The following is a 23795-nucleotide window of genomic DNA, read 5'->3' on the forward strand; positions in this document are numbered from 1 at the left end:
ATGTCTAAGAAATCCATGGATGTAGACTGATATGACTGAGAACAAAACTTACAACTTAATCTTTGTATATAAGAAGGTTTGCTATGTATCTAATACCTCAATGGAATAAATGCTAATTTGAATGAATAAGAGTTTAGACATGAGAGAAATATTTAAGTATTTAAGGCATTTGTTTTAGAAGTTGTACTGGGTGTACGTGTCAGGGTTTGCCAGTGGGGTCCTGCAGGGGTGGCCCCTGTGAGAAGAGGCTGGGGCTGCTCCACGCTGGACACAGCCAGTTCCATTCAGCTCCAACAGAACCACCACAGGGCACAGCTGAGCCCAGCAAAAAGCTGCCCAGCAGTGAGGACTGAGGAAAAAACTGCCCTGTGAACACCAAGGTCAGAGAAGAGGAAGGGGCAGGAAAAGCTGCTCCTGGTGTTGGAGCAGAGATTACCCTGCAGCCCATGGAAAGAACCACATTGCAGCAGATGCATATTTCCTGACAGGAAATGCAGCTGGTAGAGAGCCCACACTGGACCAATTTTTTTCCTGAAGGACTGCAGTTCCTGAGGAGAGCCCACGCTGGAGCAGGAGAACAGTGTGAGGAAGAAGGAGCAGCAGCGGGGAGCTGTTATGGACTGACCCCAACCCCATTCCCCATCCCCCTGCACTGCTTAGGGTAGAGGAGGTAGAAGAATGATGGGAGTGAAGCTGAGCTTTGGGAAGAAGGACTGGGGGGGAAGGTGTAAGTTTAATTCATGGGTTTTCTGTTTCTCATTATCCAAATCTATTTTAATTGGCAATAAATTAAATTCATTTTTCTCAAGTAGAGTCTTTTGCCCATAACAGTAATTGGCAAGTGATCTCCCTGTCTTTATCTCAACCCATTAGCACTTTCATCCTATTTCCTCCCCCCGTCCTGTTAAGGAGGGGGAGTGAGAGCATGGCTGGGTGGCCATCTGGCAGCTAGTCAGCCAAGGTCAACCCACCATTGATATTTGGATGCATATTTTGATGTTCATTTCAGAAGCTTCTAACAAAAGCTTTAGCATTGATATAACTACCAATGCTGACTCGGTACCAAAGGTTAACCAAATAGCTAATAGTTGCAAAGAAGGCAGAAGCCAAGCAGTTTTGGAAAGTTATGCAAACAGGAGAGATTACACCTAACATCAGATGACATTTCACTCAAAACTTTTTACTTATTTCATGAAAATAACTATTTGGAAGTTCATTAGGATTTGTTTCATTGAGTCCATTTTGACCAATACCCACAAGCTCTCACTGTCAGATGTTTCACTCAGCTTAACAATTCATACTTTCTACTGTAACTAGCACTATGTAACACAAGAGTCTTCTTCTAAAGACGAGTGAGGTGAGGGATGAGTGGAAGTCTTAAGCAAGGAACACCTACCCTCAGTAGAGAAAGAACACGTTGAGGAACACTTAAACAAACTAGACATATACAAGTCCATGAGGTCTCAGGTGCTGAGTCATTTCAAGGCCACTCTGTTACCTTCGAAAGATTGTGGCAATTGAGGGAGCCTTCTCAGGACTGAAAGCAAGCAAATATCACTCCTACCTTCAAGCGTGGCAAGAAAGAACATCTAAAGAACTAAAAACCAGTCAGTCTCACCTTAATCCCTGGGAAGGTGATGGAGCAACTAATCTGGAAATCATTTACAAACTCATGGAGGACAAGAAGGTCCCTTGAATGGGGATGAATGGATTTATGAAGAGGAAATCATGACTGACCAATCTGAGAGACTTCTACAATGAGGTGGCTGGCTCAGAGAATAAGGGAAGAGCAGTGGATATTGTCTATCTTGACTTTAGCAAGGCTTTCAACTCTCTCTCCCATTACATCCTCACAGATGAAACCATGAAATATAAAATAGGTAAGTGAACAGTGAGGTGAATTGAAATGGGGCTGAATTCAAAGGCTCAAATGGTTTTGATCAGCAGCACAAAATCTAGCTGGAGGCCAGCCATCAGGAGTGTCCCCCATAGGTCAATACAGTGGCCAATACTGTTCAACATCTTCATTAATGACCTGGGCGATACGGCAGAGTGCACCCTTAGCAAGTTTACAGATTATACCACAGTGGAAGGAGTAATATAGCAAAAGATTGTCCTGCCATTCAGACAGACTTCAAGAGGCTGGAGAAACTGGCAAACAGGAACCTCATGAAAGTCAATACAGGGCAATGCCACCAAGCCCTACACATGGGGAGGAATAATCCCTGGCACCTGGGGGACAAACAGGTGGATAACAACTCTTCAGAAAAGCACCTGAGGTCTTGGTGGACCATGAGCTGACCACAAGCCAGCAGCAAGCCCTTATAGCAAGAGTGGCCAACACCACTCTGAGTGGCATTAGAAGATCATTGCCAGCAGGTGGAGGGAATTGAGCCTTTGTCACTATTTAGTACTGGTGATACAAAACCTGGGGTCCTGAGTCCAGTTCTGGAAAAGGGCCACAAAGTTAACTAAGGGATTGGAGCATCTGTCATACTAAGAGATGCTGAGAGAGATGGGATTGCTAAATCTCAAAGGCAGAAGACTCAGGGGGAAAACCTTGTCAATGTGCATAAATACCCAATGGGGGGTGAGGGAAATAATGAAAACAGACTAGGCTCTTCTAACAGTGCTCAGTAACAGCAGAAGACACAATGGGCAAGAACTGAAATCCAGGAAGTTTTCTTTCTATCGATGGAAAAACATTTCTACTCAGAGAGTGGTGAAGTACTGGCACAGGTTGCCTAGAAAGACTGTCGAGTCTCCATTCTTGAAGACACTCAAAACCCAAGTGGACATGGCTCTCAGCAATCCACTCCAGCTGACCCTGCTCTGAACCAGGGTGCTGGACTAGATGATGTCCAGGCATCCTTTCCAGCCTCCACTATTCTGTGATTATTTCTTTTCTGCCAGAAGCAATAGTCACAGTACAGTTTAAATTAAATATTAATGTTTTCTTTCTAGTGCATGAGCTTGAAGCATGAGCTTTATAGGTAGATATACAAAAGGGTTCTGTGATAGCTGTCCCTGGAGCACGTAAGACCAGTCCATTAGAAAGGAATAAAAGGGATCAAGAAGCAAAAAAAGCAATAGATTTAAAGCATACACTAGAAAGCAGTAATCTGAAACTTACTGCAGGACTGAAGAAAGTAGCATTTTCCATTCTTTTTGAATGTTCTACTCTGAGCACAAAATACTTTCCTTACTGATTTTATTATATTGGAGGTCAGACATGCAGCAGCAAACACAGCAGGGATGCTGTCCCTCACACTAAAAAACATGCTGACATCACGTTTTGGAAGAGAAAGGATTTCCCTTCCTATTGCAGAAGTACAGATTGAGGTTTTAGAATTTTAATACTAAACATTATACTGGTATGCTAATTGTACATAGAATTGGTCAATCTTTCTTTTTTTTTTCCTGCCTCATTATATTGGGAATATTCTTGTCCTTCCAAAAGGTGCTTTTTTTTTCTTGCAAGTTAGCTAGTTAGCCTATGGGAATGGAATCATGAATGCCTTACGCATCATCTTTTACACCCACTGTCCACTCTAAGATTTCCCTGACACTAGTGGAACTGTCCCTTATGTTTATAGATACATGAAATTGGAATTCAGTCCAACATGAAGCCTGTACTGATATAGTACAGGTGGCCAGCAGGAGTAGGGAAGTGATTGTTGTGCCCCTGTACTTGGCACTGGTGAGGCCACACCTTGAATCCTGTGTCAGTTTTGGGTCTCTCACTACAAGAAGGATGTTGAGGTGCTGGAGCGTGTCCAGAGAAGGGCAACGAAGCTGGTGAGGGGTCTGGAGAATAAGTCTTCCACGGAGCAGCTGAGGGAACTGGAGTTGTTCAGTCTGGAGAAGAGGAGGCTGAGGGCAGACCTTATCACTCTCTACAACTACCTCTCTTCTCCCAAGTAACTAGCAATAGGACAAGAGGAAATGGCCTCAAGTTGGACCACGGGAGGTTTAGATTGGATATTGGGAAAAATTTCTTCACCGAGAGGGTGGTCAAACATTGGAACGGGCTGCCCAGGGAGGTGGTGGAGTCGCCATCACTGGAAGTGTTCAAAAAACGTGTGGACGTGGCACTTCAGGATATGGTTTAGTGGGCATGGTGGTGTTGGGTTGATGGTTGGACTTGATGACCTTAAAGGTTTTTTCCAACCTTAATAATTCTGTGATTCTGTTAGCCACTACTTCAAGCAATATATTGGATTTCAGACAACGACATTCTACCATTTTACTGAAAAATAGCTCTTACAGACAATCATCTTTCCTGGAAGTTCAGTGGTTCCTTATGGTGGGCTTCATTGGGAATCCTGGAAGACACGATGGCTCAGTAACTCATGCAGCGAACCTCTGAGGAAGGTGTTTATGATATTCCTTAACATGTTCCTATCCGTTTAGCCAGCCAATATATAGGAAAAGTGACTTGCTTAACATGAACTACTTTCTGTGATTTCAGGTCTAAGCTGGACTCTTCGATGAGTGAGTTCAGCACTGGCATTCATAAATTAAATAGATTATACAATTCTGGCGACCAAAGCATGAGAATCTCTGGACAACTTTATAGTGTTTTTACAGACAATTAAAATTCAGGTATTTTGTATTGTCATGTGTGTAAATGAGTCACAAAATAAAAGTGACCAAGTTAGAAAACATGCAACTTTTAAATCTTCAGGAAAACAAAGACAACCACAAAATTAAAGAAAAAAATTCAAAGATCCTGAATACAAACTGCAACTTCATAATAATAACTATTTGCAGAATGGCTGGAAAATATTTACATCCTTCCATCATTATCAATTGCTCAGTTTTATTTAATAATCAGACTTAGCTCCACAGAACTAAATAAGGCAGTAATCACCATGAAACGATTTGTACTCCAGAAGGTCAAGTAAATATTGTCAAGAACATAATTCAAATAGTGACAGTGTTATTGAAGGAGACTTCAGTACATTCATACTTTAACATATTTACTGAACTTTAAGAAGACAGACAAACATATTTAAATGTCACTGTTTCTTCAAGTCTTACAGGAATGCAGATATCCTGGATTTTATATCCAAAATGAACCTCTGTTTATTTTATCTAGTAGTCCAATATAATGGTAGCTTTCACTTAAACAATGGGATTTTTGGATCTCTAAACAGAATAAACAAAATACAGCAAATCCTGACCTAACAGTATTTCATTAAACTAGACCATCTACCTACAAGTAAGGAATATTTCCCTGAAGACTCTGTAGAGCATTAGAGGAAGCAGCTAGCTCTGAACTTAGTAACTTTCAGAAATTTCCTGAATAGGGAAGCACCCTAATATCCTTGCTTTTCAAAGAGCAATCAACCTTTTCGTACAACCTACATTTCACTTTAAAACTACTGTTTCCAGATTGGACACATTTTAACAGGGAGAGGAGATCATCCTTCTGTTAGTAAAGCTGTGCAACCAGAGCAACACCGAGACACAAGCAACGCAGTGAATGCTCTTTCCACACAAAAGGTACCAGGCAATAATATTTAGCTTAACCCTCCTATGCCAATATTTACAGAAAATTTAGGCCTGGATGAGACTTGTTAAAAATTCAGCTGCTAACACAGGATGCACATCGAGCAAATCTTATGACCAGACTGGACTTACCAGAAATAGCTTCAGGTATACTTTCAACCTGGCTTGAAACTGGGAATGGATTTCATGACTGCCTGCAGTCCCTTCTGGGACATTTTGTATCATAATATATAGGTTTTGTTTGGATATTTTTAATTCTTGTTTAGTACTGAATTAGTACTTTATCTGTTTTAAATGTCTAAGACTTTCGTAAGAAGTAGATAGTAGATCAGACTGTAAACCATTATATACTAAGAAAAAGAGTAAAAAAGTTATTTGGAAAAGCAATTACCAGCCAAGTGTTTGTACTCTCAAAAAGATTTAACCTATTTATTTCTTTTCCAGGCTGAATTAAACTACTTTCATCCAAGTAAAGGTTTGTAAAATTAGTCTAGGTAAGATAAAAATATCATCGAAACTGTAAAAAAAAAAAAAAAGCATACAAAAGATTGTGAAAATTAGAAGCTCTTATCAAAAGACTTCACAATTTTGGAATTGCTATGTAGTACAAAACAGCGGTAACTGATGTAATGACCAAGGTGATACAAACAGATGTTTCATCTTACTTGTCCAGGGCTGTGCTGGTAGGCATGCTTCTGCCAAATCCTCGGACACCCATCTGACAAAAGTATGGAATGCAAGACAGATTGGCAGCAATTATAGCCAGTGAATCTGACGCGTTAACAAAGAAACCATTTTGGCCAAGGATCATGTAGCGGTCCTGGAGAAGAAAAGAAATTCAAAAAAGCATCTTAAATTCCATGTTTTGGGGATTCATAATTTCTTTCATTAGATCCACTGTAGGTAGGAAAAAAGAACAGGCTTTGGGTTACTCACATCCCTTTTCGGGCAGAATAATTTACTGGCATCATCCTGGCAAGTCTATATTCTTGCTATCACACCATCACTCCCTCCAGCCTTGCAAATCAGAGCTCCAGATCAAGCCCTGGCTTCAGCCGCCTACATGATACTTCAGTAGGTCTGCTCCTGCCAGGGAATGCTTGTGTGGGAGAATCTTTTTGCCAGACGCGCACTACACAGGGAGTAGGAGGGTGTTTTGTGTTTACTGACAACAGAAAACAGCTTCTGTTCTTCAGAACCTTTTCATCTTTCTCCCACCCTGGCAGGACAGAAAGTTGCTTCTGTAATACTTCGCTGTTTATAATGCTGATAATATGACATTAAAAAAATTAAAACAGAGATTATGATTCAGTGCTTTATCTAGCTAAAAATCCCTCAATTTACGATGTTAACCAAAAAGGACTATTTACTACTTACAGCGACAATTCCATATTATCTATACATTATCTATACGTATTATCTATACATCTTCCTTACCAGGGGATAAAAGTGTTACTCCAGTACAAGATAAAATCAGCCTAATATTTAAAGAATTCTCACTCTGCATTCAAATCCTGCTTGATTCGCAGTCATCTGCAGATATAAGTTACCACACATGTGCCTGATTTATGTGTTGCAAATGCTATCATCTGTACCTGAAAGTAATACCACTTTCAGCTTCGAAGGCTTCCCGAAAAGCAGATCTATTATACTTACATGTCCCATATCTGACCCCAGACAAAACAAAAACTATGGTGAAACCTCCAGACAGATCAAAATACTTACCCCGTCAGCATCAAAAGCAGCTCCAAATCCATACTCGCCACCTCTCATAGCCTCCAGCAAGGCAGTTGCATATGTTAAATTGGGATCAGGAGGCTGTCCACCAAAATCCTCAAGAGGAATACAGTTTATGGCAGAATTTGCAGGAGCTCCCAATTCATCACACAGGATTCTTCTCACATAAGGTCCCATAACTGCAAAAACAGAAATCTGCCATGCAATCACAAAAGCATATGCTTGACGTTCAAATTTTTCACAGCACCATGGAAACTTGATACAAAACATACTTTCAGCAATTCTTTGTATCTGTCCTAGCAACAAAAAACAAACTATTATTTCACAAAGTATGTGACTGTCCCACCAGTAAATAACTAATTGGCAATTCAGCATTAAAAACACCGTTCCCTACTAGTGGAAGTGAAAAAGTAATCACTGAATGGTGAAAGGTGCAAGTTTTATTTACCCATTATTAAGTAAAGAAACTATCACACACATAGAGGGTTTTTTCTCACTAGAATAAAAATAAGATGCTATTCTATGCGTCCTGGAATGCAAACGACAGTTTAACACATAATAGCAAGGAAAGTAAACAGTAGGGGAATACAAATGGGAAATACACTTACCTCAACAGTCCAGTTCATGTTAAAATGACAACAGGTTTGTCCACCAAAGAATTTTACCACGTTTTAGTTACAACAATGTAGATGATAAATAAAAACTTTCTCAAAACTAACTCCGGAATAACTTCTTTATTTTGTTAAAGAAATGGCCAACAAAGATCCCAGCTCATGCTATTACGTATCTTAATTAATATACGCGCTCAGTGGCTAAACGGACATTAACAGCTGACGGAGCTCTCTGCATCCCTGAGGCAGGTGTGAACAGGTCACGCAGAGGTCAAAAATTCGTGAGTGATTGCTCGCTCTCTCGCGCTTTTTCTCCTACCTTACTCCCAAATCTTGCTAACCGGAGCAACTGTAACCAGAGGTAAAACTATGTGAGAAACTTGTGTTTCAAGAAAATTTAGATGCTAATTCTGTAAAATATATAGTACACAGTGATTCAGGTTCTTATCAAGAGTAGACTCCTGACAAATTACTCTTTTCTATGTCAATGTTAAACTATCGATGCCTACCGCATTAATGTTCATTATATTGTGGGTGGTGACTCACTTTTGGCTAATGCATCTCATCCAGAAAGTCTTCTGATCTGGTGCCACCAAGAGAAGGACAAACCCCAACTATCTTTGGTAGATTGCTCCAGTGGTTACTTACTGTTACCTATAAACATGTGAGCTACATTTCAGTTTGAATTTGTCTGGCCTCAACTTCTCGCTATTAATTCTTTTTGATATTTTTGGGAATAGAAGACTGAGAAATAATTATTCTGCAGGAAAAAAAAAACACTTTGTTGTATAAGCAAATATTCTTGTACGCGCTTGCTGTATGTGTACTATGTATTATAGTATGGTTATTTCTCCACCAAGGTACAAAGTTATAAAGCCAATCCTCTATCACCTTGTACATAAAGTAAACAAGCTCCGTCCTTTAAAATTTATGTGATGCATCAGCTTTTCTAACCCTGGGCCAGGCTACACATCTTTTTGACAATGTGTAAAATTTTTCAACACTCAGTTATGTGTCTGGCCATTAGAGCTCTACAAACTACCTGAGTGACATTCTCTCCAGCACTGTACATGACAGGAGGCAGTGCCTTCCTCGTTGCTCCCTCTGCATTGTCCAAGGACACCATCTGCCCTTTCGCCAGTCTGGCAAAAATGGGTGTTCACACTGACTGTATGCCCACTATAATCTTTTGAACTGTGACTACCACACTGTACTAGATAAAATGCTTTACAAAAGCTTTGTAAGTGTATCCAGCTCCCTTTATCAGTCTGTTTTTGTAATCCCTTTAAAGAAAGAAACCTGGTTGGTTTGATGGAATTTGTTTTCCGTAAGATAATATTGAACAGCATTACTTACACTTCTATCCTTCAAGTCATTAGCTGTAGAAATCTTTATTTATTTTTTCATGATGTAGCCTAAGGCAGATCTCATACTGGTCTATGTTTCCCCAAGTGACACAGCTTCTCATTTTTTTAACATGGGCACAAAATTGGTCCCCTTGCTGTCTTCTGTGACACTTTCTTTCACCTTACCCCAGTACACTGAAAATTTTTAACAGTTAACGTTAGTCAGACAGAGGTCTCAGCCAACTCTACAAGGACCCTTGGGTGCAATTTATTCAGACTTAACTAATTTTATACCATTTAGAATTTACTCTTAGTAGAGGCTGCCTTGTAACCTCCTTGGTTACTGGACACTGCAACATACTTTATCACCCTCTCCATAGCAAGATTACCTCATACTCCTTGCTTCCAAATGCAGAAAGAGAACATTTATTGGATACATATGTCTTCACTTCTTTATCAAGAAAGACAAACCTCTTCGCCTAATAACAGACCTAACTCGTTGTTAAGATTGCCTTTGCTACTACTATAATGTTCAAATCCTTTCTTATTACCTTTAACCCCACTAAAAAGTCTAACTTTTATATGCTGTACCTTTACCGGGAAGCTACTTCAGTGTACCATCTTTACTGGGAAGCTACTGCAGTGTACCCCCAATTTTGTCCTGACAGCAACGTAAATTCATACCTCCATTCATGGCATCAATCCTTATTTTAATCTGGTTGGGTCCGGTCAGTAAATTTCTGATCGCGTTGAAGTCAAAGATACTTCGAAGGAGATTGAGGTAGATATCCACAGAATCCACAATTTCCACTAGAAAAATTAGGTAGAAAAGAACCACTACAGTTCAGACATGGGAAAATACCTCCTTCAGCACACTTCTACCAGCCATGCACCTCAACCAAAATCAGAGCATGCAACCTCTACATAATAGGATTTGCTCTGAAGCCCGTACAGGCAAAGTCAAAAACTTTCATTGATTTCAGTGTGGCTGCCACCAAGCTTTAAGCCTCGCAAAGATCAACAGTTTTTGCCTGCTAAAGGACTGCAGAGATAATGTCAGCTGACAGTTCCTATTTCACTGAAAACATTCATGAGAGTACATTATATCAAAGTAAACTCTTTACTTATCATTCAATAAATCACTGAACAACTTTTCAAGCTAAAATGATTTATTCTCAGAGGACTGAAGATGTCCATGCCGAGTTGAAGCCACACGTCCTATTCTTCTATCTGACAGCAGGATCTATCTGCATCATTCCACCAGGAGAGACATACAGCCTATTCTTCTCCCTTTTAGTACCTGGAATATCTGTCTCCAGTTTGCTATCTACCACTATACTTCTGCATTTTATATCTCTCTGATTTAGGAAACTTAGGTGCAGATACAACATCTGTTTTGGGATAAGGTCTTGCTAATTTGAATTCTAAATTCATAAAAGCAGAGTGCTACATTTTTCCTAGTCCTTTTGGGTGTAAAACATTAAACTAAAATGAATTAATGAAAGTAAGTTTTTCATAATGAAAGCAGTTACCAAATAACTGTCAAAAGCCATGCTTCTCAGTCATCTTGGAACATATATTACTTTTCCTGATTAAATTAAAAAGCATATGTTATACAAATGTCTTTTTATCTGGTTAAATAGGTATCTTGAAATATTTTAGTAACAAGTTAAATTATTACTTAGAATATCAGCCAGTTTTCCTCAGAAACACTGACTTCACCCTAATGCTTTTCTTTAGGATAACATGAAAAAACATGAAACAGGCATTTTTTGACCCTGAGAAAAATATGTAGAATAGATTGCAACAATACACTTGAATGGAGAAACAAAAAAATGTTTCTCAAGGCTGAAAAACAACCCGTAAAACCTATTTGAAAACAAATTAATTCTATGGTATACGCTGAAATTCTCAAGGATTCACAAAATTACTGCATATCTTCTATGCCCTGCTCCTAAAGATGCTTAAGTAGGCTCTAAGCTTTACACATACGAACAAATGCCTCAACTTCATGTTAAGATAAAAGTGCATGTAGGATTAAAGTCTAAAAATTATTTTAGCTCCTGCCAAACCCAACTGGTTTACTATCAGTTGCTCCAACACCTCTGTAGCCTTGATTCATATGAGTTAGTTCATACAACTGAAAAAGTAGAAGTTTTAAATATATCAGATGGTATCTTAAAATACCTTTTAAATTATTTTCATTCTTTCTGCACTTTCATTCTGCATTCAGGCCTGTGTAAACTTTACTTTTTCAAGCACTTGTAAGCCAATTACATTGCTTCAGTAGGGATCCCTGGGAGCTCTACTGCCCCAGGATGATGTATTCTGGGAAGAGATGATTGGGAAATTATTTTTCCTTAGAAAAATATTCAGACAAATAGCAATTATTTTTAATCTATTTTTATGCTACCATTGCAGGGGTGTCTCATTTTAATTTAGAAAAATACAATTTGGAGAGATTAAGAAGCTGAAAAAGCAAAATTTAAAACTATGGCAATCATATGATTCCAGAGTGGTGCCGGAGCTGAATTTTCTTTGCTTTTTGTTTGCCTAAAAAGCTGAACGTGTTCTTTGCAATCAAAAAAAAAAAAAACAACAACCTCATAACTGAAGATTTTTTTAAATCAAAAACTTTATCAAAATGTACTTTGTCTCCAAATATAACTTTTTGGTGGAAAATAAACTGGCTTTAATTCTAGGACATCATGAGTGAGGAAAAGTTCCTGAGGCCACACAGTGTTTTACAGTACTTGAAATATTGTCTGGACCCCTTCCTTTGTTTTTGACTCCTTCAGGACAAAATGGCTGTGTTAGCTCATTCTAAATCAAGTGTAGGCATAAAAGTACTCACATGCTTAAAATTAAACATGTGCTTAAGCACCCCCTTTTCATTTGGAGTCACTGGATGTATAGGGCCTTACACACTCCCAACTTTTCAGAAAGCGTGAGAAAAGAATGAACAAACTGAGACTCCCATGAACTCTTTTGCCAATTAGACTTCCAGGAACAAACACTCCTAGCCCAAAAATGTTTGTGTTTGGTGTTTAACTGCTAGCAAGCCTAAGCACATATATTTGACAACGGTATTTGGCTAAATGATGAGGCCTGATACACTTAAAGTCCGTAACTCAGCATCCTTCTGTGCAAAACCAATGCAACGCTTACCTACACTGCCTGATATTTTGAGAACTTGTAGTTCAGGCATTTTGAAGAATTAAAGTGTTTTTTTAAATAATTACCCATTATCATTCTGCAGCAATTCTAATGTTTAGAATCAATGGATGTAGCATGCATAAAAGCACACATTGATACCTCGGAAAGGTTTGAATTTGTTCTCCAGATCAAATTCTTGTCTTCCTAGGCGTGATAAATCAACTCGGAGATCAGGACAAATGGCATATTCCTCCAAGGTTTTGCTGATTTGATAGATTTTATCAGAAACTATATCTGGAGCAGGTCCTATAAGAAAAAATAATGTGGTGGGTCTTTCTTTTAAATGAAGTTTCCCTACTTAAAAAGTGAGTGCTATAGCAAACATTTTTCTAAATATATTGGAGTTATTAAGGAATAAACCCAAACAAAGAACTATCTTTTTAGCAAAGATCTTTTCTTCCAGTGTAACACAGGTTTAAAACATTTTTTGAAAAAATATAACATGGCAATACAGTGCGTTAATCACAACATTTTGGTTCACACAGAGTATTTTAATCCATCATTATCCTGGGCAGGGGGGATGAGGGAACCAAAAAACCCACACTTATCTTTCTTTCAGTTTATTGCTCAAAGACTTCAATTTTTTACTCTACACAGAATCTCAACATATATGTTAAAGGAAAGCCTGTCCTTCAGCAGCAGCTTCTGGTGTTTCATAGGGCTTTCTGCAAATGAACACTTGTGAAGCTGAGATAGCTCCATGTCTCACATTATTTCATTAGACATACTTATTTTAAAAAGTCTTACCAGTTTGACAGTAAGTTGCAGTTTTTCTCCAATGGCTTCATGAAATGTATCTTTGTTAGAATTCAAAATACAAAATTAACAAGCAATTATGACCTGGAACACTTATGTCATTCGGAAATAGAAATCACATCTTACTTGTGTGTTACTTTTATTGCCAAATCCTGAAGATTGGCTCTATTTTAAAAGATTTACTGTCAATCAAATAAAAGCTGCAGGCTTGACGCAAAAAATTACCAGATGAGCTATGCCATATGTAGACTGCAAGAGTTGAGCCTGAGCTACAACAAAAGCCCTTTCTGGCTTATCTGACTCTTCACTGCTTATATTAAACCCACACTTCCGCCCTGAAAAATTATTTCCTTTATTCTCTTTTATGTGCTCTCTCTCCTAATCCAAAGCCTCTGTCTTTTCAATGCTAACTTCCCCCTCCTCTAGCAATGCTGATATATTCAGTGCAGCTTTGCCACATAAATTAGTGTGTTCCATCTCAGACACAGTGCACCAGATGGTCCAAGGCAATACAAGAAGTAACAGTCACTTAACTCTTCATTTGGCTTAGAAAATTACTTCTTACGCATCTAACTCAAACCCACCCAAGGAGTGAGGACAGGTTTCATTAGCTCCAGATCATCCTTGAAAGATGGATGTACTGTCTACCAATATTTCCAGCTAAGGACATCCCCCAGTGTCGCTCTGGGTTCTCTCCTACAGCTATGGAAACAAACTGTTTCTGCTTGACCTGGATCTGCAAAATGGACTTAGTAAGAATGCAGAGCAACTACAGCCCTCCCTCGGAGCTTGTTGTGGTGCCTAACCATTCTCGCAGTTCAAAAGCCTTGCCTAATACTGAACCCACGTTTTCTCAGCGGCAACTTAAACCAAGTACTTTTCATTACGTCCCAGTTGATTATCATAAATAACTGAACCTTGTGACCGGTGCTTCAGGAGTATTTCATTCTTGAAGCTTAATAGCCTGCTGGAATTTGCTTTAAAAAGGCAAAGAACACTAAGAAGAATGCCCCATCATCACCCATTTATCAAACAGATTTTAGGTGTACCTGGTGCTTTATAGAGTGCTAACGCATCTAATGGTTTGGCTCTGGTATGTTTGTGCTGTGACGGTGGCTTTCTCACTGTCTGACCTTACACAGTACCTTTAATCTCTCTGGGGTTCAAGCCTGTTCTGTTTATAAAACCACACTGGTTTACTCATGCACATTTTTCAATTAAACAAGGGAAAAGCATCCCTTTCTAAAGTTCTCCCACCGTCAAAATGGGGAAGGAAACATCATTTTAAAAGCACTTTCAGTTTTTTCAGGTGGAAAGCACTCTACATGTGTGTGGTATACAAGGTGTCAACAATTATCACCATCATGTTTTATGGGTGTACACAGATCTGTAACATAAAACATACATAATGTATAACACACCAACATGTGTTAGCTTGCCAATTTTGGAAAGCAAGACATTAGCTACATACACAAATTCCATTATTCAACGGTGGAACTGCAATAGTTAAAATGGTACAACACTATCCCTGGATAAGAGCAGTTATTTCCTGGGTAAACATGAGAAGGGCTTTCTTCCATACAAGACAATGAGTTATACTGCTTACAGCACTTCTGAAATTACATGCTTTAAAGCAAATGCCAAGACAAGCAACACAGAAATATGAGCAAAACACAGCTCCCTCACAGGCATCTTTATAAAAGGATCAGAACTGTTACAATGATCTGGCAGACTATCTGCTATAAAAATGGGATGGCAAACCTCTTGCTTATAGAAATCTTTCAGCTACCACAAGGACTTCAGTGATCATTTAATGCTTATTGTACAGACCCGTGTAAACAAATACACTCCTATTAATTAAAAAAAAAAAAGACATGCATATGTTCTTCATAGTTTTAACAGAATAAATGAAAAACACATAGTTAAAGTCTGCTAGTTATCCTTGTCAGCACATTTTCATCATACCGAGATGCAATGTTGTAATGTGTCATTTAAAAAAACCTACCTCCATTGGCAACCTCAAACTTGACTCCAAACTCTCCACCAGGTCCCCCAGGACTGTGGCTAGCTGTTAGAATAATTCCACCAGCTGCTTTGATCTTTCGGATGATACACGAAACAGCAGGTGTGGATAAGATACCATTCTGTCCAATAACCAATCTGCCGATCTAGGTGGAAAAGGAAGTCAAAACGCTCTGAATGGTACTAAACTTTTGAAAATTAATAAATAAACACACACATATAGGCATACATGTACAGGATAGAAATTGTAAAGCCCTAGTATGGAACCTATTCTTTTGCAGAGTGATTCCTTCACTACTCCAGATGAAGAGGGTGTGTTTCCCAGGGCACAGCTGAGCAGGGGACGTTCCCACCATTATTAAAGTAAAAAAAAAGCTTTCAGGTGGTGTTATAAAACGCTGACTACATGTGGTTGGTATTAAGCGCAGTTCCACTGCAAGGTTCCAATTTCAAAACCTTGCCTTCATCCCCTACACAGATACTACAGTTTCAGCTCAACATAAATAATCCAGGAGCCAACCAGAAATGTATTTACAAACCAATATGAAAGAGTTCCAGTTCCTGGGAAACAGGCAGATACAAAAAAAGGGAGGTTAGGGTCACACACGAGAACTGCGGCAGCTGCACATGGAGCTTAAAAGGATATTGCCAAAGTTTAGGGGTTTTTTAATATCCTCAAAAAAAAGAAAACAACAAACAAACAAACAAAACCTCATCGCTATTGAGTCGTGGTTTGGGAAGGGGGCACAGGGGAGGAAGGGAAAGGCAGAATGCTGAATCCTTCCCACTCAGCATTTAAAAGCTGACCGGGAGGTCAACCTCAGATTTCCTTCTAGTTTGTGGGAGGTTTGATAGCTCTACTGCCTGTGTGGCAAAGTAACAGCACGGGAGGTGTCACTACCTGCCTCCTTCCTATGAAGAGCTGTTCCTTCATATACAGATGACCTTCTTCTGGGTCCGGCGCTTGTGTGAGGCCCTCAACAGTGATTTAGAAATGGCGTCCCAAATAACTTCAGAAAAGCAAAAAGGTAACAGCTGATTTATTTAGCCCATTTTTGTGGACTATTTTAATTAAAAAATAAAGATTTCTACATTGAAATTATCAACTTCTAAAGTAAGCACAAGTTACTTCTTTGCTAACCCTCACAAAGCATGAACCATGGCGAGCCATTTCTCCTTCACTGAGAATTGCAAGATCTGCTTTCACATTTAAAAAAATGGGCAGAACAACGCATTCTACTACCTGAGATTTCTACCTCAAGATCTCATGATAGGATGATTGTTTGTCTACCTGGTTCTCTTTTCACAGTTTTTGCAGATAATTTTGAAGCATAACACACATAACTTCAATTATTTGTGGAACAAAACATACCAGCGAATACAGGTTTTCAAATGTTATGCTTGTACACTATGACAGCATTTACTTGTGAGATTCTGTATCCCTTTCTTTAGGTGTCTCCTGCCTTCCCACTCTTGCTTCTCCTTGAAGGTAAAACTAAGCAGTAATTTATAGCATGTGTGTTTCTAAATCTCTCAATCATAATTTACAGACCTTAGGAGCAACAATTAAGGTATATCTCCTCCAATACTAGCTCCAAGCCAAGTGAAGCAGCTGATTAAATGTTACTTCACTGATTACAGAACAAAATTGGTATCTCTCTTACTGATCAGACTTCTTCACATTTATGTAATGCTCTTCCCATCTTTTAAAACCCTTTTAAATCTCGAAATACTACATTGACATTTTATTTATGTTTTGAAGACTAAACTACTTCAAAAATAGTTGCTATACAACCCTGCTTGTTGCTACAGAAATGCAAGTCTTACATTGTGGAACAAGAAAGACTTTTTTTTTTTTTTTTTTTTTAAAGCAGAAGCATTTCCAGTCGTTGTGGGCTGACAAGTGACAGACTTTTACCTCAGAAAATGCATAGGGTAAAACCCCATTCACCAGGAGAGGCACTGAAATCACTAGGAGCTATAGCACATACTTTGACACTAGAATCAAGCTCAAGAAAGAAAACTTTCCATTAGCCACATAACTTACTGTTTTATTTAAACCAGTGCCATGTAAATAATTTGAAAAGAAATAGAGCTTTTTTCAAATTGTTCTGAATTTGAGTGTGTCCTTTTATGGCTTCTTTTCAGTCCATGAAGCAGCTTTTGGACAACATGCCCTGTCTTGCAAGACTGTTGTACTTATGCTGTCATTTAATCACTATTGCCATTTGTACTGAAGCATTAGAAAAAACACAGAACACTGGGAAATAGACTTTAACAAACGCTTTTCCAGTCTATACAACAGTCTACCCATGTACTTCTATTACAGAAAGAAAACCATGATGAAAATAAATACTGAAAATGTTTGTTTTTAATATTGTCTCTCCCTTTTTTAAACTATGAAGCATGTAGAAAGCTAGAGCAATGACTCAACCTTCCAAATACAGCTGTCAGAAATGGGTGCCAGCTCTTAAAACAGTAGAGTGTATGGGTAAGCAAAAGGAAGACGACAGGAATTACATTTTGCAAAGGGCTTGAAAACAACCACACTGAATCTATCTTGAGGTACTCAAGTATAAATGCATTTATACTTGCATACAGGCTTACAAGGAGCACATGTTCTCCGTACTTCTAAATCTAAACTAGCGAGGTTTAGATTTTTGCCTTCATACACACCAAAACTGTTTTTCTAAAGTAAGTAGAATACTTAGATTATTCAGAATGCACAAACTACCTGCCACTACCTCTGCACTGTTTCGGTTTTGGGGGTTTTTTTTGCTGTTCAGCAGATGTTGCACAAAGCAGTCTTCCCATTTTTCTGGATGCCAAATATTAATACGAACAGGAGTAATTTGCTTTGCCTTCAGCATTTGTCAGAAGGCTATTACTTCTACAATACTTAGAAATATTATTTATTATACTAATTTCTATACTATAGAAACACTGAAATATCTAGTATTCTAAGTTAAGGATGTTGAAAGTGAAATTACATGAGCGATGCACAGATATTTTATTTGCAGTCACTACTGCAAAGAGCTTCACCTTATGTGAAGGTCTTCAGTGCTTTTACAAAATTCCCTGAGCACAGCACAGACCTTAGAAGTGTACACATGCTACCCATCTTCCTCTGGTCTCTTCATTTCAGCGGCAAGAATGCACAACCTCATCCTCTCTTGTCCCCGAAGCTGTTCATTTTGTCTTCGAACCAAATACTAAACTTCCATTTAATTAATTTTATATAATGAACACCCAGATTTACAGACTTCTCGCAATCTGGGCTAAAACAGTAACCAAATAATGTCCATGTACCGACTCACAATTAAAGTTCCAGTAATATCCTTCTGAAAATCTTGGACAGTTTCATAGCATGGAAAGATTATCTTTGGAATTCAAAAACTTGCATGGCTACGAGATCACAGGCATGTAACGTCTCTTCTAACGCCGTGCCCCTACGCCACGTTCTATTTTGTCACTGTGCTTTTAGTAGCAACAGCAGAAACAAAGACCATGATCCTCAGCAAGTTGTTACGGCTGAAACCCTAACAAGTTACTCACCCTAACAAGTACTTTACAAGAACATTTTTATGCAATATTACCACTTGCAGCTGTGCATTTTCAGATGATTCAGTTGATTATCATGGAGTCACTTAATGCTTTTTAAAATTATTTTTCCCAGTAATCTCTCACATGTCTCAGTCAATTAAACTTGAAAGAACATGAAGCAAGCACATTATACCCTGGACAGCACGGGGCTGTGCCTTCCTACCTTTTACTAGAGCATCCTAAAGATGACTGACTCAGCACAGAAGCAAACACAGCCATCACACAGGTCCAGGCAGGGCAACATTTGCACGGAAGACCATGGAAAATAAAAACACCATGGTATTATAAAGAAGACAACTAGAAAACTCTCTGCCACCTCAAACTTCTACAGTATTACTAGCAATACCCCATCTAGAGGCCTCTCAAGGATGTTGCTATGACTTTCCACATTCAGAGTATGACGATCAGCTTCTGATCTGCCACTGAGACTCACACATAGCAGCTTCTCACTTAAACCCATCATAAACTTTGCCTCAAAAACAAGACACCACATCCAGTTGACGGGTCTAATGGCATACTTGCATTTAATTTCTAGTGGAACTGTATTATAAATGACTGAGCCTTTTACCTCAGTTCTTCCAGACATTAAGGTACAAGGACACTACTACTGACAGGACACAGGTGAAAAGAGACACTGAGCCTCAGGTACTCTCTTCCCACCCCACTTCACTAAACTTGCAACCCAGAATGGTACAGGACCTCTGTCTGGCTTTCCTCACACTCACCCACCCTCCTATGACATGCAGTCCCTTGCCCAGAAGTGTTTGCTACTGCCCCAGCTGTGTGACCCGTCAGAGGGTGACCCTGCTTAGCCGCCTTCAGCTCTGAACAGGAAGATTCCGTGGCGCGTGGGCTGACCACAGCCGCACGGCATCGACCAGCCTGCAGCTGTTGCCACCAGGGGAAGCCTGCGCGGGCTACAGCTGCGGAGCGGGTACCTGCAACCTCAAGCTGCAGCGCATGAGGCAGAGGGACTGAAGATGAGAAGAAGGCAGGGCAGGCGCTGGCAGCTGACCGGGCAGGGGCCTCATCTCATTCCTTGCACTGGGGCCTATGCCAACTGTGCTAGGCTGTTAGCGCAGGGGGAACGCGGGGTAAGTCACCAAGTTAGAGCACGGGGAGCCTAGCAACTCTAAAGGGCAGTACATTTACAGTTGATAATAGAAAATCCTTTTTATTTTTGTACTCAGCAGGCACAATTAACCATAACACTCGGTATGTGTCTTCCAGGAAGGAGACTCAAGTCCAGTTTATCAGCGCTACGTGGCTATCCCTCTCCTGGCACTCGGGGGTGGCTAAAGGTTTTGAATGCAACTTCAAGGCTTCCACACATTTCATCCGATCCAGCTCACTTCTTTCTGTGATACTGGCTACACACCTTCTAATGACATTAACCTCATCCAAAGGGAGAGATCTTTGCCCTCAGGAGTACTCCCTTCCTCTCCCCCTACTTACATAGTGCAGCACTAAACAATGCCTTCAGGGAGGTTTAGGTATTTTCCCAGCAGATATATTTTAACAGACAAAGAATAAAACATACAAACAGTATTCATTAAGTACATGTGAGTCTTATGTATTTACAGTGTCCTTGAGAGAAACAGGGGTGAGGGTAAGCAGGGTGAGAATGGTAGAGAGGCAAAGGAGCATGAGCACATGGAAATGGGGAAACTTGTCAGTATCAGTAGCACCCCACCAGCTGGCCTGCTGCATTTGTGAGGATTGGGTCATTAGTAAGAGTACCGTGCTTGAATTCAGATATTTGTGGGAACAGTAAGCAAAAACGCTTGGGTTTTGGCTTCAGAAAACACTAGGGAGAAACTGGGTTTCCAAGAAACTGGCAGTAACTTAAGAAAGGGGAAGCACTACTACAGCAAGGTGCCAGGAGCATGTCAAACTGGAAATCTCCTGAGGTCCAAAAGATCTGATCTTCTGGGGATACAAAGCAAAATGGGGAACATGACAGAAGAGGCAGGAAAGAGGCAAGCTGACCGGAAAAATTAGTCAGGAAGGAGCTTTGAATACAGCATAACCTGTCTTGACGAGCCCTTGGTCTTCTAAATCCTAAACTTTTTTTCTTCCTTAGCACCTCAGTCCTTGTGGTCACCTTGTGGCTGTAACCCACTCTGTAGCTCCTGCTGGTGTGCAAGGGCAGGCAACGACCTCTGCCTCGGCAGGGCAGCTCTTGCTGCAGGGCTCTTGCTTTAGCTGTTGCTGCGTTTTATTCCAGCAGGTCAACAGGTACAACTCCAGCAGCGAGGCTTTCTCCACCCAGCTACATGGGGGAAGGGGCTAAGGAGCAGCACTCCTCCGGGCCCCGTCCCACCTTCCTCTCAATGCCCCACACACCAGCCTGCTCCTGCTGCTCTGCGCTCGCTCCCTGCAAGCTCGCTCCCCACCACCGCTGACGAAACATCGCCACGGACGAAACACCGTCGCGCTACCTTCGCCAGTGTCCCCAAGTTCGACAGTGTCCCTCCCGACAGCCCTCCTCGCACCCTGGGCCACATAAGCCCCTGCCTGAATGGCAAGGTTGCACAAGCTAGCCAGTCTGTAACACAGCCAGTCTCTCTGAAATCTCAGGTAACAGGCAGCGCCTGTTTGATACTATCAGTGTGGTGAGAACGTGCTTTAGAAATAAATTTAAAATTCTCATTATTTGTACCTGGCTGGATAATCCATATAGTTTGCATGTGACAATTAATTAATCAGGGAAAATTCAGACATGTATGGAAATTCATTTCAATGTTGAAAGATCTCCTGGGTATAAAAGAGGACTGCATTTAAAGAGTGGAGGTTTTGAAAAAAATAAAGAAAAAGTAAATTCACTAAAAAAAAAAAAAATTATACGACTTCTTTTGCCAGATCTGGAGAACCAATTTAGCCACCATAACGAGAGACAGCAGCTTGAACTCTGCTTCGAAGTAGAAACTTCAAGCCTCTATCAGCTGGTATTTCCAGCTTTCTGTACATGCACACCAACACATGAATGTGCATGTATCTATGCAAAGACATCAGTTTTCTTTCCAAGTTTTTTCCTATTTTCAAAACTGCGCAAGAAAAGCTGTAGCCCATCTGATCACAGGGGTATTTGCCACTGTTGTCTTCTTGCATTTTGCAATTTGTTTGCAAGGGAACAATCGGAAAGAACATCTGCATTATAAGATGCAGCCAAAATGCTGAATTTCGCTTGCTTCAGCAATACCATATTTGAATATTTTTAAAAGAGCCTGAACAGTTGATACACGTCTGATACCTTCGTTTCCCATATACTTATTTTTAATTCTGCTACATTTTCTCGTGCAGAGCCAACGGTGTTTTTCAGCTCCCACTCCTGCCTCTCTCTAAAACAAGGTGAAACAGAAACCTCTCCTGAGCTTGTCACGACCACCCCGGGGTACACGGGCAACACCCGCCAGCGGCACAGCCTACGGGGCGTACGAGCCGGCTTGGGGACGGCTCGGGCATCAGAGGCGCAGAGCACTGAAACCCAGCCGGAGGCGAAATTAATCTTATTTTTCTCTGCTCAGCGCTCCCAGGGTTATGCCATTAAAGCGCTCTCCTCCCGCGTTCCTATGGGGCCGCTCCGCGCTTCCTCACGGAGGCGAAGGGAGACACCGCCCCGAGGCCGGCCGCCGCTACGGGAAGCCCCACGAGGGGACGGGGCGAGGGCGGCGGGAGGGTGAGGGGGCCCGCTTACCCCGTTGGCCGCCGCCATCTGGACGACGATCTCGATGGCCGTCTTGCTGAAGTACCTGCCGTCGCTGCCCACCACCATGGTGCAGCCCTGGCGGTCGCGGAGGTCGACGGAGGAGAGGAGGCTCTGCACGAAGTTGGGCAGGTAGTTGCGCTGGCTCTCGAAGAGGCCCGTGGGCCGCCGCAGCCCCCCGCCGCCCGTCGGCCGCTGGTCCTCGTAGGGCGCCGTCTGCACCGTCAGCACCGGGATGGGGGTCCTCTCCATGGCGGCGCCCCGCGGCGGCCCCGCTGCCGCCCACCCGGCTGTGGCTCCGCTGGGGAGCGGCAGCCCCTCTCGCAGGCTGCCTGGCCGGCGGCGGGGAGCAGGGAGGCGTTCCCCTGCCGCGGGCTGGCCGGGCTCCCCGGCGCGGCCGGCCCCCCGCGGGGCCGGAGGCGGGCTCGCTCGGCCCCCGGCGGCCCGTCGGCGGGTGCCCGGCGCCGCTGGGGAGCCGAGGCGGGCGCGGGGTGCGCGCCGCCCCTTCCCCCGCCCGGCGGGCCCCCGCCGGCGCCTCGCCGCCCGCCAGGGTGCCCGGGGCCCGCCGGTCCGCTGCCACCAGCGTGCGGCGGCCCCGGCCAAAAATAACCCTGGAAGGCGAAGCCGAGAGCCGCGGTCTCTTGCCAGGGGCTGTAACCAGAGGCAGGGGCAGAGAGCGAGCCAGCGCGACACACTTGCTCGGGGGGATCACGCTCTGTCAGCGCTGCAGCCGGCCCCGCCGGTCCCCGCCGGCTGCCGCCCTCCCGGCCGGCAGGCGGGCGGTGCGAGGCACCGCGGCCTCGCCCGCCGCGCCAGCCCCGGCAGCAGGGTCGGTCCCCGGGCTGGAGAAGGGCTGACAGGCGGTACCGTCCCGTGTCGCAGGTGAGGGGACGGAGGAACAGGTGATTAAAGAACGAACAAGTTCTTTCACTACTAAAACCTTAAGCGAGGGCAATCGATTTTTTTTAATTTCTTTTTACGCTATTGCTCGAAAACCAAGGTTTTTTGTGTAGTAAGCAAGCTCACAGAGGGGTTTTGGTTGGTTTGTGGTTTTTTTTCACAGCAGGAGCTGAGTACTACAGGAAGGGCTTGGTCTGATCGTAAGGTAACTGGCCGTGCTGGTTTCTGTCCAGCCTTACTCCCTGTAAGGCCCAGCAACCCTCTGAAGGTGTCTTTCCCGTTGCAAAACTGCCAGGTATTTCATACAGATGTGGTGAGGCTGAGTTCATGGACACGTGTTCATTCTGCTTACATCAAATGCAGAGGTGGTAAACTGGGCAATTG

The 23795-nt window shown here is 41.9% G+C and overlaps 1 protein-coding gene across 1 annotated transcript in view; it reads right to left on the reverse strand.

Moving 5' to 3' along the window:
• Positions 1-22763, reverse strand: part of PGM5 (phosphoglucomutase 5) — a gene marked incomplete at both ends in the record, with an annotated part of 74121 nt that extends 51358 nt beyond the window's left edge. The window contains 6 exons of the mRNA XM_082012944.1: positions 6180-6334; positions 7240-7430; positions 9893-10018; positions 12524-12670; positions 15186-15348; positions 22503-22763. Of these exons, the coding sequence (XP_081869070.1) occupies positions 6180-6334; positions 7240-7430; positions 9893-10018; positions 12524-12670; positions 15186-15348; positions 22503-22763 (1043 nt within the window). The remainder of the gene's footprint in view (positions 1-6179; positions 6335-7239; positions 7431-9892; positions 10019-12523; positions 12671-15185; positions 15349-22502) is intronic.
• Positions 22764-23795: the final 1032 nt, after the last annotated feature.

Source organism: Phaethon aethereus (genome assembly GCF_964289735.1).
Source record: "Phaethon aethereus genome assembly, chromosome: Z".
In the NCBI taxonomy this organism is placed as follows: Eukaryota; Metazoa; Chordata; class Aves; order Phaethontiformes; family Phaethontidae; genus Phaethon; species Phaethon aethereus.